The sequence below is a fragment of the Semicossyphus pulcher genome, unplaced genomic scaffold, assembly GCF_022749685.1.
Source record: "Semicossyphus pulcher isolate SPU_LCO1_2020_fin unplaced genomic scaffold, fSemPul1.0.p SCAF_6, whole genome shotgun sequence".
Lineage (NCBI taxonomy): Eukaryota > Metazoa > Chordata > Actinopteri > Labriformes > Labridae > Semicossyphus > Semicossyphus pulcher.
In genome coordinates, this window is record NW_027211737.1 from 14,280,557 (window position 1) to 14,299,774 (window position 19,218).

The window sequence follows — 19,218 nt, forward strand, 5'->3', positions numbered from 1 at the left end:
GTGGCTTTCCTTCAGGGCCTCATCTTTACTGCAGTAACCCATGGAGATGTACAGGCCGGTGACGGGTCAGTGATTTACTGTAGGGGTGTAGCTCGCTCTCAAACGTTAGATCATCTCATATTAAGGTTACAGCTCAGTGCTAACAGTTACCAGTCACACCTGTACAAACGAATGTAACCTGGTATAATGGCACTGCAATAAGCCTTGTGAAGTTCAGCTTGGTTGACAAACGTAAATTGCCATCCACTAGACTGATGTAGTCTGTGAGTTGTATGGATGTCAACGTGATTGATTGGGTGCTCAAATCCTATCATGCACATTTGTTTATGACGAAATTATATCATAGTCTGCATACATAGCTTGATAGAGAGAGAACGTTTTTCCACAGGGTTAGGTTATAGCCCAAGGTGCATTCCCACCTATGCCCATGATTCACATACAGGTGTGAGACCTGCGTATGTGTGTGTGCAGCAAGGTCACGTCCCTGTGTTTACCCACCCGACCATCCATGCGGACACGTTTACCATCTACATCCAGCATGCAGGAATGTTTATGATGCTGTGTTAAATATAATGATGGCCCAGTTTGTCCACATGAATTAGGGCCTTTCCTATAAAAAGAAGAAAAGGAGGGTTCCCCCGGGGCATGTTTGGGGCTCTCTCCTTGCAGCACAATAGTTTTTACACAGGGTTCTGGAGAGCTATAACCCTGCTCTGTGTATATGCTGTGACTTCACGCTGTCTGCTAAATACAAGCCAGAAACCATGTCTGACATTGGCTGGGTTTTTATTGTGAGACTTTTAAATTGAGGTTCTGTTCTGTTTCATTTACTTTAAAAGGCGTTGCAGCAGGGTTTTGTGCAATGTTACCTCTGAAAAATAACAGAACACAATAAAACCCCACAATGGTACAAACATGCCACCACAGAGAGTGCAGTTTTTTCTCTATACTTCCTCCATCATGAAGTCATCACTGACATGTGTTGTCTTACTCCCCCCAAATTCAAATATAAAATACTTTATCCGTCCCCCAGGGCAGAATTTGAACCAAGAAGTTTGATGAACATAAAAACAATCAAACTTTTACTTCTCTTGCATAAAAACGATCTATAAAATAAAGATAGTTAAGATAATAAGAGAAAAGGAAAACAACACTTATAATCTGCAACCATACTAGTCGCTCTTTGAAGCTGTACATGACTGAATACATTGAAAGAAAAAACACCATTATATTAGTATTTATCCTCTGGTGACCTTGAATATCCATTAAAAATGATCTGCCAATCCGTCCAAATATTTCACCCTGAACTCCAAATGTGACCCTCATGGTGGCACACGGTGGTGCTTGGTCAAGGGGTTCACCAAAGTCAGTTTGATTCATCCTCTGGGGACCGTGAGTGTCTTTTTGACCTTTAACAGCAATCCATCTAAAATGTGAGAAGATATTCAGGGTGGACCACAGTGGAGGACCAAGCAACTAAGAAAACAACCAACCAGTCAATCAACTCAAGCCAGCCAACACTATCAGTTACACCTTCGGCATTTTTGTAGTTCACACATTATATCCTTACAGGTCCATGTACAGTAAGTGGTCTGACTGTACAATAAAAACAACAACTCTGTCATTATCTACATTAAGTTTTACAATGACATTTTACAATACAATACAATACAGTTCATTTTTAGATGTCTATAGGTAAAAATATACCCCTTTATGCGAACCATACTCTGAAAACTGAAAGAAAAAATGACTGATTCAGAAAAAACATGATGCAATGTTATAAAAATGTGCTATGAAGAATCTTTTCACCTGTTGCTTTTTAAAAATATTTACAATTGTTAACATTTGTGACATAACAATAATGATCTTAAGGTTAAACCACAGGAGAAAGTAAGGAAGGAAATTGAAAACTTCAATGTCAATTTGGTCAATTTAACACATTTCACATGGACTTTAATGAACACAATAATAGAATGAGTGTAACATTTTGACTGGTGATTACACATTCAAATTCAAGCATTGACAACGCTTTAGTCCGACTTATCGTCCATTTTGTTTTTCTCCTGTGACATGCTACAAAACAACTCAGAGGAAACAATGGAGCCTGCCGGGCCCCTCAATCAGAGCCCAGGCCCGCCTCGACCAGAGCCAGATGTGGCTCGTGAGATGCTGATTATGTTTGTCTTGTTTACAAACGCAGCTCAGAACAGATTCCGCCTCTCTGGCCTGTTTCTTTTTTTGTTCCCTTCCTCGGATCTATATACACAGACCCTCAGTCTGACATAAACTGCAAACAAAGAGCATTTTGGGTCTGACATATAAAAGGCTCTGTTTGTTAGGGAATTGTTTGCTCAGGGCTACGGTTTATGGCATCGGTGCAGCAGTGGTGATGCTTGTGTGAGTCTGCTCATAGTGAAAGTTAAAATTATCGAAGTTACACAATGTCCTGCACTGTCATCTTCTCTTCTTTTTGTCCACATTTGTTTAAATGTAACTTTGATTTGCAATACAACATTGCCCTGCTGGTTTTATGAGTAAAGCCTGGACAGCAGAATAACCTAGGAAGAAAAAAAAACATATTATGCATATTTCTTAAAAATATTGTGTCATCCTGCTGGGTTATCACCAGGCCCCCCACTGAGCCCCCATTTGAGGTCAACCACTACAGCCCCTTTGGCCCCTCGCAGTCACTCCGGCAGGAAATGACTTCACACACAGAGAATGAACCCACACCATCAGACAACAACCCCCTTCACCTAAGGTCAAAGGTCGGGGGAGTCATTTGGGAGTCAGTTTGAAATGTGTGTGCGGGTAGCCTCTGATCAATTGTCAGCGCTGGACAGTGTGAGTGACTCATGTATTTGTGTGAGTGATTCTGTGGTATGTCAGGCATGTGTGACTGTCTGTGTGTGTGTAAATATGTTTTTAAGTGCGTGTGCGTGTGTGTTTGTGTGTGTTCACTTTGGCAGGTGGAGACCGAAGAAGACTTTTGATCATGTGTCTATTCTGAGGTCCGTTTAAAGACATGCATGACCTCTTGTGGAATGACCGCTCAAAACAATGATGAAGTGAGGCCACTCGCTTCAGATGTCACGATAGTTACTGGAAGACCTCTTCTCCAAACGGATGTGCCTTTTCCCTCCTCTCTTTGGGATGCATGTGTGTCCATGTACAGTTGTGTAACTTTGTCTAACTGACAGTTCGTGAGAAGAAGAAAGAGGAAATAAGAGAAAAGTTGCCAAAAATACCACATTATTTTTAAACGCATTCAAATAATCTGGCTCTGAACCACCCCACAAATTACTCGAATGTACTCTATGTAAACGGAAGCCAGAAAAATTGGTGCAAGTTAAAACTCATATAAGTCATTTACAAGATAAATAAATACATAGATTTTATCTATAACCTTTGTATAATAAACAATCTGCCAATTTGAATTCCCAGTATGTGAATCTTTCCATTTATTGTGTCTCAATCGATGCAAAAATAAAAGACATAATCTGATGATCTGGTGAAGTAGCTTGGCCTTGTGGGAGATGCTGTGTTCATTGTACAACAACCACCATTATTTCGAAAAATGTATCTCATGTGACACAGACAGAAATCATGTTCAAAGGCAAGGTAGTGATTTATTTAATAGCTGTAAACAACGTTAGCTATTGAAACATATTACCAACATCCTTCCTCACTCATCCGGTGTTTCCTGTGTATTCCGGAAGACAGGTGACCAAATGAAACGCACCTCAACTCAACATAATATATAACAAAGGTCTAGTGATCAGACATTTTTATGTGAAAATGTTTGACGTTAAAGCTTTTTGGGGTGCCTAATTATGAGCAATTAAAACCATTTAACAACAAAACCTAAAAAAAAATCTATCCAACAAACTAGTGTTCTGTTTATTGTGACTACCAAGAGAATCATATATCAGTAAGCGACTGTGGCTCAGTGGTGGAGTCGGTCGTTGCCCAATTTTGAAGGTTGGCTGTTTGATCCCCGGCTACTACAGCCTACATGTCAAATTGTCCTTGGGCGAGACTCTGAACCCAAAGTTACTCTCCAAAGCATAGCCTTATGAGTGTAGCTAGTTCCTGATTGGAGATTGACACTTTACATAGCAGCCTCTGCCATCAGTGTGTGAAAGGGTGAATGTGACATGTAGTGTAAAAAGCACTTTGAGTGGTCAGGTAGAAAAGGCAGAGTAGGGCAGTACATTTATAAGTGGTATAAGCTTTTATTAACATGTTCCACCATGTTAGAGTGCAGATCTGAAATATTAAATTGCAACCATATTGCTTGAAGATCAATAAATATGATTGAAAGCTCCAGGGCAGCTACTAAATGGATCTTGCAGTGTGTAGTTTTCACAACCTTTGTTTCCAAGGTCAAGATTGAACTGTGACCCAACATGGACAAGAAGTAGTTCTATGAATATTCATACTTCTGTGTAGTTTACAGCTCAACCCAGAGCCTGTTAACCACAAAACAGCATCCCCATATTTTTCTTATTGTGTTGAACCAGCACATAAGCACATTTCTTTTTTTCCCCCAAATTACTTCATGATTGCAGAAGAGTTCAACTCATCATTGACAATTGTATTTATTTTACGTCCAGACACTTAAGGGAAACCATTTGTCTTGGTTGGCTTGGACCAAATGTCTTACAAAATAATGCTGTTTTTTTTGTCTCCTTAAATCCTGTTTACACATTCAGTTCCACAGTGTGTGTCAGCATCAGGGCGGCTCCACATTGTGCTGAGTTTTCCATTAAAATGTTATGATGTGCGGACAGAGATGAATGCTACAACATCTGCAATTTGGATGAAGTAACTACAGTTCCTAAAGTTTATTTGTGAAATGTTTTGGGTCTGTGCGCTCTGTCATCACGTCTCTCACTACAGATAAAACCCAGAGCATCTTTCAGAGTGCTTTTCTCCCCAAAGCAAGCTGAGTCTTTCTGTATGCAAGCACATGTTGACTTTGTTTAGGATAGTTTGACATTTCTGTGAGAGGGCAGATGAATGCATGTTTATCTGATGCATGCGGACCCAGGTTTTATTTCAATAATCCTTCGAGACCTAACCTGTCTTCCCAAACCAAGTCTCATTTTTTGTCCTGCAGTTTAAGATATAGTTGCAACAGACACAGAGCACCAATTACATCACACGTGACTTCCCCACTAAGATCCCAAATAATGCTGCTTTTGAATGGATCAGCACGGTAGCCGACAAGGGCAGGCACGCTGCAATGGCCCAAACGGTTTCCATTAGAACAAACAGGTTGCAAATTCAGAAGCACATGCAAAGTCCAAAGTACATGCAACAATGGAAACACGCTGCAAATGAAAAAAAAATACTGGCCGTGGGCCTGATGACGCCGAACTCCTGGCAATCTGAAACTCCTGTGCTAGTTTGAGGAGTGAACACAAACACACTCCTGTGCTCAGAGCCCTGATAATGGTCAGAGTCAGCTGGTAGTACCGCTAGCTGTACACTGCTAACTTAGAACCGTAGCTAACAGAAGCTTCACTTAGCCTTTGCTCTCAGCTGTTACACCAAGCGGCCCTACAGCCCTTTTTCAGAGGTTACAGCGATTTTCTTTTGCATGTGTTTTTTGGGTTTGTGTGTTTTTGACATTGCATCCTTACTATGTTTGCAGCAGGCTTGATGTTAATGCATTTGTTTCGGCCTTTTGCACTTTTTTTTTTTTCCCATTATTGCACGTGTTTTGGACTTTTGCATGCATTTTTGAATTTGCATCGTTTCTGCATTTGCAGCCCATTTCTTCTGATGGAAACCGTTTAGCTGTTACAGCGTGATTGCCTTTGACGGCCACCGCACATCAGTGTTGCCAAGACTTCTGAGCTAGCACCTTTTCTCCTAAAAACAGCTAGGCTGGATTCAGATAAGCTGTCAACTCCACATGTATACACAACAGTCCTTGGCGGTCTATGGAAAAGTCAAAGCAATAATAATAATTCTCACTAAGGGTAATGTTAGCTAGCAAGTGGTTGAATGCTAAAATTACCGTTTGAAGGAGTTAAATATGTGGTAGGAAAGTTTTAAATTCTTAGCTAACTGTACTTTAAGCTAGCAAGTGGTTGAATGCTAAGAATACCGTTTGAAGGAGTTATACCATATGATAGGAAATGCAAAAAATCCTTAGGTAAAGGTTATGTTGGCTAGGACTTGGTTAAATGCTGTTTCTTCTAATGGAAACCTTTGCAGCGCGATTGCCCTTTACGGCCACCGTAGACCAGTGTTGCCTAGACTTCTGAGCTTGCACCTTTCCAGTCCTTTCCAGCTCGCCAGTCCTTGGCGGTCTATGGAAAAGTCAAAGCAATAATTAAAATGCAGCCAATAAATGCTCTTCCATCACATCCTGCTGTGTTTACCTTTAGCCATTACATTTGGAAATGACAAGTCAGTCTCTCTTTTTCTCTGTATACTTATTTTATCCCAATAAATTTCATTGCTAAATGACAGAGAAGCACCATGGCTTTATGCATAGTAGTTTAGAGTTTTCAGCAGGGATTATGGTTGAATATTCACCACTAACAATTTCGTCTGGAATGTGAGAGAGTTCGAGGATGGAGTGCCCACTTCTTGACCAATAAGCATAAATTAGAGAAGATTGTTAGCAGGCGGTAATTAGAAAACAGGGTTTTTAGCTGAAAGATGCAGGCGTGAGTAATTACAACAGCTATTTTTTAGTCCTTGGGACAGACCTCACAGTAAGCCAACCAGAGGTTTAACCAAAACAGACAGGACGACCAAAGACATGAATCAGGAGTGCATGCAGTGGCTCATAAAGAAAAGCAGGTGTAGTAGTTAGATGAGTGGATTATGGTAGACAGGTTTTCATTCACAGATGTCCTCGAAATTCCCTGCTCTTAGTATCTCTAGAGATGCCTCACATTAAGCTGTGTTTGGGCTAATTGGCCACTTAAGCTATGACCTCATGTTTCTGTGGGGAAAACAGGCAGATGATGACTGTGACAGCGCACTGATGAGCCAGAAGAGAGTTGATGCAGACGCAGTGGTTTGGCTGCAGGTGCTGTGAACACACACAGGTCTGCAGCACATCTTAGGCCATGACATTGAAATGAATGAAAACTATTTTCCCCACATGCTTTCACTGTCGAAACAATTGCTCCCTTGTTGTATCCGAGTATTCAACAAGGGAGGAACAATTTATAAAAACAGATCCAAAGTCCAACATGTCAAGGTTGATGTGTCTTCATTAGCTTTGTCTAAAAATGTCCTGTAGTGGTCAAAAACAGTCAAGACATCAGAATCCTGTGTGGCTGCACAAAAATGCATTTTCCCACTGAAATATTGTCATTCTGTCAGGATGCCTAAATTCCAACACAAGTGATGCAAATTACATCATAATTTAATGTTTCTAAATCCCTGTAATGACAGAGTGTTTGTGTCAGAGGAGCTCTAAGTCACAGTCTGTCTAATTTAGTCCACTGTGTATTGCCTTTTGCGCTTGTCATTCTTTCCTCTGTTTTTGTGGTCGATTTATAAGAGCTTTGTAAAACACAAACATGCTCAATTAAAGGAACAGTACCTCCAAAAAATTACTGTATTGGTTTTATTCTTCAGATGTATGGTGTTTGATTTAATTTGATAACAATATAGTGCTACTTGGGGCTGCTGTGGCTCAGTGGTAGAGTGGGTCGTCCCTCAACTGAAAGGTTTCTGGTTTGATCCCCAGCTGCTGCAGTGTACATGACACTGGTAGCCATCAATGTGCATGAACGGTTAGATCCAAATTGGAGATTGGTACTTTACATAGCAGCCTCTGCCATCAGTGTATAAATGTGTGTATGAGAGTGTGATTGTGACATGTAGTGTAAGGCCCTGTGACCACATTGCACCTTTTTCTGGCAGAAAAGCGCTGGCAGGGTGCTGGGGGGGGGGGGGTCTGGAACAAGCTTACAACGCATGGGGCAATAAAAGCTAGTAATTTACCAGCAGCCTTTAGTGTCCGACCGATCTGCTCCCTCGGTTTCTATTGTGATACTGTTTGTTTGTCATATCGTACTGCTCCGGGTAGACAGAAACATCCAAGACAAGTTGCTCCTCCATGTTTGGCGGTAACCAGGGTGACGAGTGACGCCCAATCTGATTAGTTGCATGAAAAAAGCGGCAGTAGTGACACCAGCGCCTTTCTGAAAAGTTCAGACATTTTCAACTCGAAGTGCTCGGAGCAGCCGCACACAAAAGGCAGAGCTCTCTGAAAAAAGCATGCACTCTGTCCTCATTGGGAATAACATGGCGCTCAGAAAAAGGCGCTATGTGGACACAGGGGCCTAAAAGTGGTTTCAGTGGTCCAAAGGCTATATGGGCGCAGTTTATTTACCAGTTTACTTTGTCCTGTCAAATGCTACCATGTTTAGTTTTTTTAAGATGATTTATTTCTGGCCTTTTATGCCTTAATGATAGAGAGGACAGTGGATAGTGTTGGAAAAGGGGGAAGAGAGAATCCGGGGATGAAGCGCGGCAAAGGGCCGAGGGTGGGAGTTGAGCCCAGGGCCGCCACATCGAGGACTGTTGCTTCTTTACATGGGCCGCCAATTTAACCGCTTATATTATAATGACACTTCCTCTGTACCGACCTATTTAAAGAAAATCCCACACGGTTCAAAATTTAAATTTCAAAGTGCACCTCATATCCTGCGATTACAGGTTCATGTTTTTTTCAAGGCACATGTCTTATAGCTCTGGTATTCCAAACAGTGTTCAATACAAGGAAAACAAGCAGAAGAAGCAGACACTTTCAACAGACTTAGACCTTGTTTGAATATCTGAGAAGTTCCGATAAATAATTAATTGGATGTGTAACACTTTTATAGTGTAGGAGGGTATTTTTGTAGCTTCGTTACGGAACACAAAGTGTTCTTATTGCTCTGTGCTCTTGGATAATTTCTCTTAATGACGGCTGATTCTTGTTTACGAGCTTGGATTCCATTGAGAAAGGTAACAGTTCCTGCTGTTGTTATAAGACTCGACAGAACAGGAGGTCTGTTACCTTTAAATGTGTCACTTTTTCCCCTCGGCCTCCCACAGAGACCCACCTCAGCTCACATGGAAGTAAACAAACTTTTTACTAAGGTGAACGTGTGCCTTCGAAATGTGCAAGAGTGCAGATGTTGGAATTCCTAACAAATATATTTGTTTGTTAGGGTGTGTGTCTGTGTGAGTCAAATATTCCCCTTTTCTGTCTTTACACAATTTATAAAAATGAATCTGCTGAGAGGCCAGCTCCGTCTGTTTGACTGCTCTCTCCGCCTGTTTCAGCTTGTTTCACTTTCCGCGTCTCTCTGTGGAGCCACAGCGTTGATATTGTATTATACTGCTTATTTGTTGAGGCTGTGTGTATACATTCAGAGCAGCACACGTTTCCTGTTAACATTGGAGGCTGAACTCGAAAAAATATAGCTTCTCAGGCCAGTTGTGCTGAACAGACCACTGCCTTGTCTAAATATCAGCCTGCTCCAACATTGTGTCTCAGATCTCAAAGTAAACGCTGGCTGAATAGAGAAGAAGATTGCTACACGAGGTACTACGAACTACCAAAGTGCTTAGATGCCGTGATATCAAAATTTATATTTGCAAATAATTCAGATTTTCTCTTCAGAAGTCGCACATTTTCTTTCAGGCACATTTTTCTTCCCACTTCTCCATTTTCACGTGTGCTATACCCATTTTTTTTTTAAACATGCCCATAAGGTGCCAACATCGAATCACACAGCATTTGAAACCCTAAAAAACTAAGTCTTTGTGGTTAGTGCACACTCAGTTATCCTCATTTTTTGCCATATCAGTGTGATTGCAATGATTCATGCATTCAACTTAACAAAGCTCACATCTTACGGTCCAAAAGAAACACAAAATCTTCCTGAGTTACTTCAAACTTGCTTTTAAACAAACCAGTTTGTTTTTTTTCACTTGCTCTTCTGATTAAACCAGTCAAACAAAAGCATTTTTTTGGTATAATGTTAAGAATCCTTTGCTCCACTTGTCTGTGTTTCTGCTCAAAGGAGAATGGTGGACTAGCCCTCTTGGATCCTCTGAGCTGCTCTGATTGTGCATACAAAGCCGGTCGGAAATTGGGAGAGGTAAACAGAGGCCAGGCGGTGCTGCGAGCTGTCAAACAGCTCCGTGTATGATTGAAGACAACCTTGAGCTGGAGCATAAACATCCCAGCAGGCTCTCGCCGTGCACTACTGCTTCACAGGCAGCCATGATGGACCAGGGGGGAGCCAGCAGCTGGGTCAAGATGGAGGAGATGGTTTTATGACTTGGCAGGAGTATTGAAATGGTACCTGAATGGGGCTTCCAAAGGGGGATGTGGAGATTAACACATAGAAACACACACCTCAAAGGATAATTACAGTGTAATACTACTTTGGTCTTATCTAGGTAGTTTCAGCAATCATTTCTTTTACTTATGATAACATTGCACTTATCAACATAATTGCTGACATGTAAAAACACAGGAACATACTACAGCATCGTCCATCAGGGCAAGAAATATGAGCTGGCAGAGAATCAGACAAGTTGGGAACAAGCCAACAGCTTTCTAAATTCTCTAAACTGCTTCAATATGAAGTAAAACTAAGGCAGTGCTCCCGAAATATAAAGTCTGATTGAACAGAAGACAGTGCAACAGTATAAGTACATCTCAGTCAGGAGAGACTTCTCGAAAGAAGGTCTTAAGAGTAATAAAAAAACAAAACAATCTTTCAGCCTGAAAAGCGGAGCCAATATGGAAGAGCCAAATGCTGCAGTTCCTTGAGTGGCCACTTGAGGCTGGCTCTAAAAGCGAGTCAACCCCCACAGACCCTCATGTTAACATTCTGGACCTTCTAGCAGGAATAAACAAATTTAAAGTCTGGTACAAAAAATGATTTAAAGTCACTGGTTACAATTATATTACTCCTGATAGTTGCATAATTAAAGGCATGGCCACTTTGTGTGACAGGTGAGTGCAGTTACCTGTCTGCGTCACCTCAGCCATGGCTATGTTTATGGTTTCAGTGCCTTTTGGAGACATTTTTCATTCATGTATTTGGACAAATAACAGATTGACTGTGTTGTAAATTGTGTTAGCAGACTGTACAAAAAGTCTGTGTCACAGTGTTTTTGGTAAGTGAAATTGTGATATTTTAAATGTGGGCGTTATTAGCAAGTATAGCTCAACTTGCTGTTTATGTTCATTAACTAATTAGAGATAAGAAATAAGTCTTGGACATTTTTAACTGCATAATTTTGATAACATAGCGTGTACTAATCCATAGTCCTACCCAACTCTGCTTCCTCATCCAAATAGGGTCACTTCTTGCTTCACAAAACTAAGATGGCAATGATCTATGACAGATTATTTTTTACAGTTGATGGTTATAAATGGTTTTATAAGGCATGGCATAAACAACTGGAACAATTACAAAGGTTTGGTAGAAGTCTTTGGCATAGCTCTACGTTTGTAGGGGTAGACAAACTGTAAGAAATGCAGGACTAGCTTAGAAATTGCTTATATCAACAAAAATTTGGCAACAGAGAGTCCAACAAGAAGCACAAAAAAAAAGCTACACTTTTATCTTGTGAAACCCAATCTAGCCAAATAGTAGTGTGACCCTCTTTGAAAGAAAAATAGGGTCAGCATTGATAGGGCACTGATTCTTGCAGTGACCTTCAACCGGTTTTGTTTGCTAGCTTGCTTGCTAACGAAGATGAAAAGCTAGCGAAAAAACATAGCAAAATACTGTCTTTGAGGGATACCTTAGCTAAATGATCAAGACACCTCTAGCTAAACTAGTAGGTAAATGTGTTAACTTTGCTTATGCAAAATGCTATATCAGCTAACATTTGGCAACAAATTGCTAGATCTGTGCACCATAGCTAAGGTTCAGCTAGCAGGCTAACCTACGCTTGCTTGCCTCGAGATAATATCTGAATATAAGGTCACTAGCTACATTAATACACTAGCTAACATGACATTTGATACCAAAATTAATGTTATATATATCGTACGACAAACAGTGTTGAATTAAGCCAAAGAAGTTGTGGTTAAAAGCCGTGCGGAATTAGCGTATTGTCTTGTGTATGTCACGTCATTGTTTTGGTCGATGCCCAGGATTCTGATCCACATTGCAGCCTACCTTTAATTATGGTAGGTCAAAGTCAGACCAAAAAAGGGGGTGAGAAACTAGACTTGTCCATTAATTGTTAAATTATATAGTTGTTAAACTACATTAGAAAAATGACAAATGGAAGTTAAAGGCTGATAATGTTTCATTGCAATGGCCATGCTATTGATTAGAAATCTCCATATGTTACCACATCAATCCTGACTGGGACTGCCTAGAAGGAGACTTTTGACTTCAGGATATTCATGTGTTGGCACACTTCTGCTTTGAACTGTAATCCACCTGCAAATCATAAATAAGCACATGCACTCAACAAGGTTTTTCTGCCTTTTCCCATGGCCGCCATCCAGATACCAGCCTTCAGGGGTGTGAAGGGCCCTGAGAAGGGTCAAAGAAGGTGGTTGGTTAATGAAGTTGTTGCAGGATTGATGCCCAATTCCTTCGGCTCCTAAATAAATGCTTTATCTTGTTTCCTCGAGCAGGCACCCATGTGGATCAGGAAGAAGGCTAGAAAATTAATGAACACTCAAAGAAAGCAGACGTTAATCACGAGGAGCCAGAAAAACAACAACTCAGGAAGTAAGGAACACTATTTTTAACCTACATAGTGTCTTTACACCAAACTGATAAGAATTGTTTTGCTTCTCTTTGTAACTGAAAGTTTCAAGGCTGTTTTTTCCTCTGACACTGTGGCGTTTTATGTTTCATTACCACCTGCAGCCACATCCAACAGCAATGTCACAGCCCCCAACCTTCAACTTTTTGGGGGAGAAAAAATCTTACATTGTTGCTATCAAACAGGCCTCTGTGTTTTTACTCTACCTGTGACGTCAGAAGAAAGGTCATAAGGTCGTTAAAACAAATGGTTCATTGGGAATCTTCAAAGTGCTCAGCAAGTGTCATAAAACCTTGCACATTATGAGACAATTTGAAAAAGGCCTGAATGTCACCAAAAACGTTTCATTCTGCCCGTAGAAGATAAGGATAAATCGATACACTTATTCTTCGCAATCCACTATTGTCACGATATCTTGCTGTGAATCAAAGGGTTGGTCTGACAGGATGCACTAAAAGACAGTTCATAGCTATTCACAATAAACGTAAAAATCTGCAGCTGACAAAACACAGGCTATGGCTTGTTGATGTCTGACAGTAAATGCATGATTCTTTTCAACTGTATTGCTGTTTTGTTATTTTATATCTTGCATAAGGCCTGAAAAAAAAGCACTGTCCTTGCTCAGAAAAGTCTATTCCCTGTGGTCATTTAATCAAAAGAAGCTGATTTGGAATACATTTCTCCCTACTTGGTATAATTCCTAAAGTGAGCAATTAGTCCATCTGATCCATATTAACACATGATGTTAAAGAGAAAAAAAGGAAATATTCTCATGTTTGGTCAAGGGTGTTTTGGCATCTTATGTGCATACGTATTTCATTAGTTCACACAGATGCTCGCAATATAATCTCGGAGAGCATTTTTACTGGCATATCTTTACAGCCTCTACACTACAGTATTCAAAGGAGACGACCGTTTTCCACCATGACCTGCGGCACTCTGATGGAGTCCTACAGCGTTACCATCATCACAACAGCCTGGGCATGTCTAGCACAGATACGTTGCAACAGCTACGGCTCATGTTTGCTATATGAGCATGTTCCACTGAGACATACCTGGTTCTGTTCGGGGGCATTAGGGGGCAGCCTAACCTTGCTCCACCTAACATGTTTTTCATACTCAAGCAGCACATGTGGGATATCTGATGCCAGTCAAATGATGTTCCTAACTTTCCTACTGATTCCAAAGAAAAATCAAGATGGGAATTGATAACTTTGATTGGACCAAAACTTAAGCATTTATCAGACATCATCTATTCTATATGTGACAGAGGATGCATGTTATTACTAATGTGTGCAAGTTGCATGTACAATTATCTGCACATATCTCCATATTAACACAAATTTTGTATGCTTAAGCCATGAGTGCATGCATTTAGAAGCATGCAAATCTGTTTGTATTGTTTAAATGTAAGCTTACTTGTACTTTAATGTATTTATGTGTGTAACTGTGCATACACAGGTGAGTGTTTCATTGTAAATGTAGATTTGTAAAGATTGAAACCACATCTGAGACTGAGAGTGCTGTTGTGCATGGTTTGGTACTGTTTAAAATTTGGGCAAATCACGTGACAGTCAAAGGGTCCTGCCTATGGACCACCCAGGAGGCCTAAAAGGAACAGCCATGTAATTGTGAGTGAACCTTTCCCGACGCAGAGCAGGATGCCCGCCACCAAGACGGATTACGATGCGTCTTTTTTCTCTCTAAAGCACTTCTTTTTATCTTCATCATAACTGACACGTTTCGGACTCCACGGGGGGCGGATATCTCGGATTTGTTCTGAACGCTCCCCCCACCTGGACAGAAGATGGTAAGTGCGCGGCTGGCAGCCAGACGAGCCTGTGCTGAGCTGCAGGGTTCAGGTGTGTGAAGTCTGAGCTGCTGGTAGACTGATCCTCTGGTCCATCAAGTGGCTGCACGGGCTAATTACCTCTCAGTGTCTTTGTGTTGTTATACCTGGTTCATTGTCCACAATATTGATTCAAAAAGGACAGATTAATGTGGGTTAAATGAGGTGAAGTTTGTTTTTAGTTTTTAAAAGAAAAGTTTAAGTCATGCGAAAACATTTTACAGGCTAGTTGTTGACTTGAAATTGAGCTAGTTTTCGCTTTTTTCTGAGCCACCATATTTTTTTATTTTTTATTTTTTATTTATTTTTTGGAAGGATATAACATTTGTCGAAACAGACGTTAAGTTTCACGTATGAATAAATTAGGCTTATGTCTATTTCTTTCACCTGACATCAAATCATTGGCAAGACACTAAATGAAAAAGTAAGGTTATCGTAGCCTTCTGCAGTGGTTACTGCATACGAAGACATTGTCAGACAATATAATAGTCCGACAGACAAATAATTGCAAAAACAATAGATTTTAATATAAATGAATATGCCCTGGTTAATAACACAGTGTTTATGAATGCCAGCTTTAATAAGCAAAATAATAATAATAATAATAATTAGGCTAATTTTTAGGCATTTTGTGTCTGCGGCCTTTCTATGTGAAATATCAGGTTATTAATTTTCAATCTGCATTAACCCTCCATTGAGACGTTTAAAACATTAATAGCAGCTTCTATTTCTGACGTATAATAAAATTAATTAAAAAAAAAAAAAGATATAGAAGCGTTTGTATGAGTAGTAGCACGTAAATATTTCATACACTGAGATGTAAAAAAAAATGTGATAACCACTTTACCAACTGTATGTGCAATATTAGGACATTTTTCTTAAAAAATAGGCTATGTATAATTTTGTGTTCCGATAATGTTGTGTTCTTTTCTCGAGATTTAAATATAATTGGAGGTGGACAAACTCAATTGAAAGCTGAGCTGCTCATTTGTCTGACACAAATTGTGTCCATAACCTTATTTATTGATATCCAATCATATTCAACTTTTTTTAATGACTTCCTATTATTTGTACAAATAGCTTAATGAATGGATAACATGTCAGACGTTACTTCCACTCATTATATCGACCATTCTACTTTACTATAGTGAAGCTGACAATGTCACAACACTACTTTCTAGCACCTCCCCCTGTACCTCTGTAATTTGAGGCTCCACTACCACCATCATGGTGGGGGTAGAAAACAATTTTTAACTTTAAAAAGTGCCGTTGTGACATTCATCGGCTCCTGTCTGAGCTCACATCGTGAACCTCTCCTCAGACCTCTCAGGGAAACCCTTCTTTCCAGCGACAGTTCTCTATGTGGAAACCCAAAACACCAAACGAACCAAGCGGGTTTGGCTCTCCGCGAGGCTCCCCTGAAGTTGGAGATGCACACATGAGGTCTTTCTGCCTGGGTGGTCTCTCTACTTTAGTGAGCTGTTGCTAAGCAGCTAATAATAGTCGTGTTTGCTGAGTAATTTTTGCCCTTCTGGAACCAATCAGATGCGAGAAACTCCTGCAATCTGACAGCCCTAGAGGCGGGATCTCGAGTCTTTTTTTTTTATTTTCACCCCTCCTCCTTTCTGCCTCCAAATGGAGAGAGGTCTTTTTCTCCTTCTACTATTGAATCTCAGAGTTGGCCGTGACGCGCGGCCCATGGGAAGACCACATAGATCTCACCAGAATGCTACGACCCTCGAGCTTTCTTACCCGACGACTCGTGTATGGGACTCGCTCTGCGCAGCTCGCTTTTTGAGAGAAACCTACTTTTTACAGAGACACGGTGAAAGCGGTGGAAGCGGTGGAGACCTCCGGATCACGAAATGTTGGGATGGAAGGCGCAGACTTTGACTCGCCGTCTCCAACAGGAGTATGAAGTCCTACTTCACGGGTGTGAGATCTCCAAGAGTGAAACATTGTTGCCTTGGGATATCGCTACACGCTTTCGGGGAAATACAATAAAGTGGGAAACGGTAACCATCTCGCAGTCCCCGCAACATGGCCTCGGCTGCTAATGCGCCCTCCGAGCAGGAAAACAGAGACCCCGATCGGCCGAGGATAACGCGGAGGAACAGGGGGGACTATACCCGCAACACACCGCTGGATTTGGAGTATTTGCAGCGGCCGAGTTACTGCGATGCGGGCTTTGCTCTGCAGCAAATAACCGAGGTGCTTCTTTCTTATTTGATCCTGGAAACAACTTTAAGCTCTTGGTTTCATTGTATTCGCCGAAAAAGTGGTCAAACTATGTCCCGTCGCTGCTAGGTAACGGGACGGGCTGGGCAGGGGGACACGGGACACGGGGCAAGGCAAGGTTGTAGTGTGCCGAAAGTTGCTTTGATTTATTTTGTGCAACTATAAGCTTCTTCTAAAGCAACCGGCTTCTTTAAAGCTGCATTTGCAAGTGAAACCGCTCAATTCTTCCCAATACAACATCCCAGCCTATAACGGTCTCAGACAAGGCAAAACATGCAGCTCTCACACACAGGCAGCTCTGCCATTCACTGTTTCATAACACCAAACTTAATGCTTCTCTTCTATTTAGCTACACAAGAAGTTCTGGTGGTTAAAGTTAAGGGTTTGTTTGACAGATTGTAAACTGTGGAGACTCGCGATGATAGAGAGAGGAAAAATCCATGTGGCTGCCCTCTTCCGTTCACAAATATTGTGAGTCCCCCCGTGATGGCTCCTCCACTCCCCACGCAGGCCGGAACACACGGGCTGCTGCACGGGGAGAGGGGCTGTGTGTGGTGGTATCTGTGGGTTGTTACCACAAAGAGCTTTTCGGAGTATTTGATATCTCAGTTTGATGTGTAGGAGCTACTTTGATGAAAAATTAGACTACCTCCAAATGATACAACTTTTAAAAGTGTTTTTCTTAGGGTAATTCAGTGTTCTTTTACCACAGTGTTAAGTATCTAAAGCAGGATTATTACCCTTATTACAGTGTAAGGTGAGTTATGTGAAATACAGACACACATTGGACGATCTAAAGAATGCTTTCTGCGTAACTGTGGCTTGACAGCTATCTTGTATTTACCTCCATGCACTCTGGAGGTGCAGCTGCCAACCTGTTTAGAGTAAAGCTGCACAAATCTGTGACACCTAATGTCAGTGTTTCTGTATCAGCATCTTCATAACTCATCACAGTGAACTGGACCAGGCTGAGTGTGTGTGTGTGTGTGTGTGTGTGTGTGTGTGTGTGTGTGTAGGGGTTGAAGATATCTGACTTTTGCATGTATCCTGCTAAGGTTACAGTTTATACATGATACTGATATGACAGAACCCGCGGCTCTCACTCTGGGGAGTCCTCAAAGGGTTTGTAGGCAGGACTCAGCAGATATATATACTTAATTTATCATAGGTTACTAGAGGGAAGCAGTGAATGTGTTTATTATTTATTATCTTATTAGAAACTCCAGTTTTACTCTGATTTATAACAGCTAGTCTTCTCAGACGAAGCTCCTTGGGTCAAATTGAGGCCAAGGACGTGAAAACATTTTGGACCACCTGTTGTTGTCTTATCTTGTTTCTCCCTATTACATTTAACCTGTCTCTTTAAACCCTACAGAATCACCTGTCCAGGTAAGTGCATTGGCTTCTGTTTGAACTGTAAGTAACACCCGGACTCTTGTCTCATCATAGGGGAAGGCGACGGGGAGGAAAGCACCTCTATGGCTGAGAGCGAAGTTCCAGAGACTTTTATTCAGGCTGGGCTGTTACATACAAAAGAACTGCGGAAAGTTTTTGGTTGTTGGGCTCATGATTTTCGGAGCTTTCGCCGTGGGCTTACGGGCAGCTAATCTGGAGACAAACGTGGAGAAACTCTGGGTGGAAGGTAAGACAATCTGATTTGTTACTAGTTGTATTTAAAATCTGTTTCTCTAGTGCCTGTTTGAATGTATGATGCGCAAACTATCCTCTCTTCTGGAGCTGATGTTTGATATTGCACTTTGCATAGGGGCATGGAAAGGTTTAGATTGGAATAAGAGAGGGTTGGAGGGTGCTACCAAACAAGCCTGTGGGATTGTTTATTGTTTAGGCCCTGGCAGGAGGCCAAGTGAAACTTGTAAATAATTTGATTCATCCTAACATACTTTCTGATTCTTAAAACCATGTTAGATGCACTCAAAATAATTGCAAGAGGTGACTGTGACTGCACTCAGAAGCAGGGCTGTAATTAAGTTCATAAGCAGCTTTTGGGGTTGAGGAAATTTTTGTCAAAGCCGCCATTTTGTGAGAGTGTGTGAGTGAGTGTGTGTGAGTGTGTGTCTGCCTGCCCCCAGCAGTTGAATGCTCAGAGACTGTGTGTGGTCCCGTTTTGGACAGCTCTCAACTTTCCAGAAATTTCCAGAAAGATTTGTCTCCGGCTGCAGGGAAAAAGCGGAGTGAGGACAAGAGCTCGTGTTTGCGGAGTGGATACGCCACTCACTTGTTATTTTTTTTCAGAAATAACTTATGAAGACTGAACATTTTCAAAGAAAAAAAAAAAGGGAACTGTGCGTATGGGTGGTGCTTGGGGGGGCATGGGGAAGGGGCTGTGCTTCTTT

General features: G+C 41.2%; 1 protein-coding gene across 1 annotated transcript in view; it reads left to right on the plus strand.

The window, feature by feature from the left end:
- The first annotated feature begins 16,393 nt into the window (after nt 1-16,393).
- Nucleotides 16,394-19,218, plus strand: part of ptch1 (patched 1) — a 50,239-nt gene continuing 47,414 nt past the window's right edge. The window contains exons 1-2 of the mRNA XM_069682839.1: nt 16,394-16,837; nt 18,314-18,506. Coding sequence (XP_069538940.1) covers nt 16,667-16,837; nt 18,314-18,506 — 364 coding nt within the window. The 5' untranslated portion in view covers nt 16,394-16,666. The remainder of the gene's footprint in view (nt 16,838-18,313; nt 18,507-19,218) is intronic.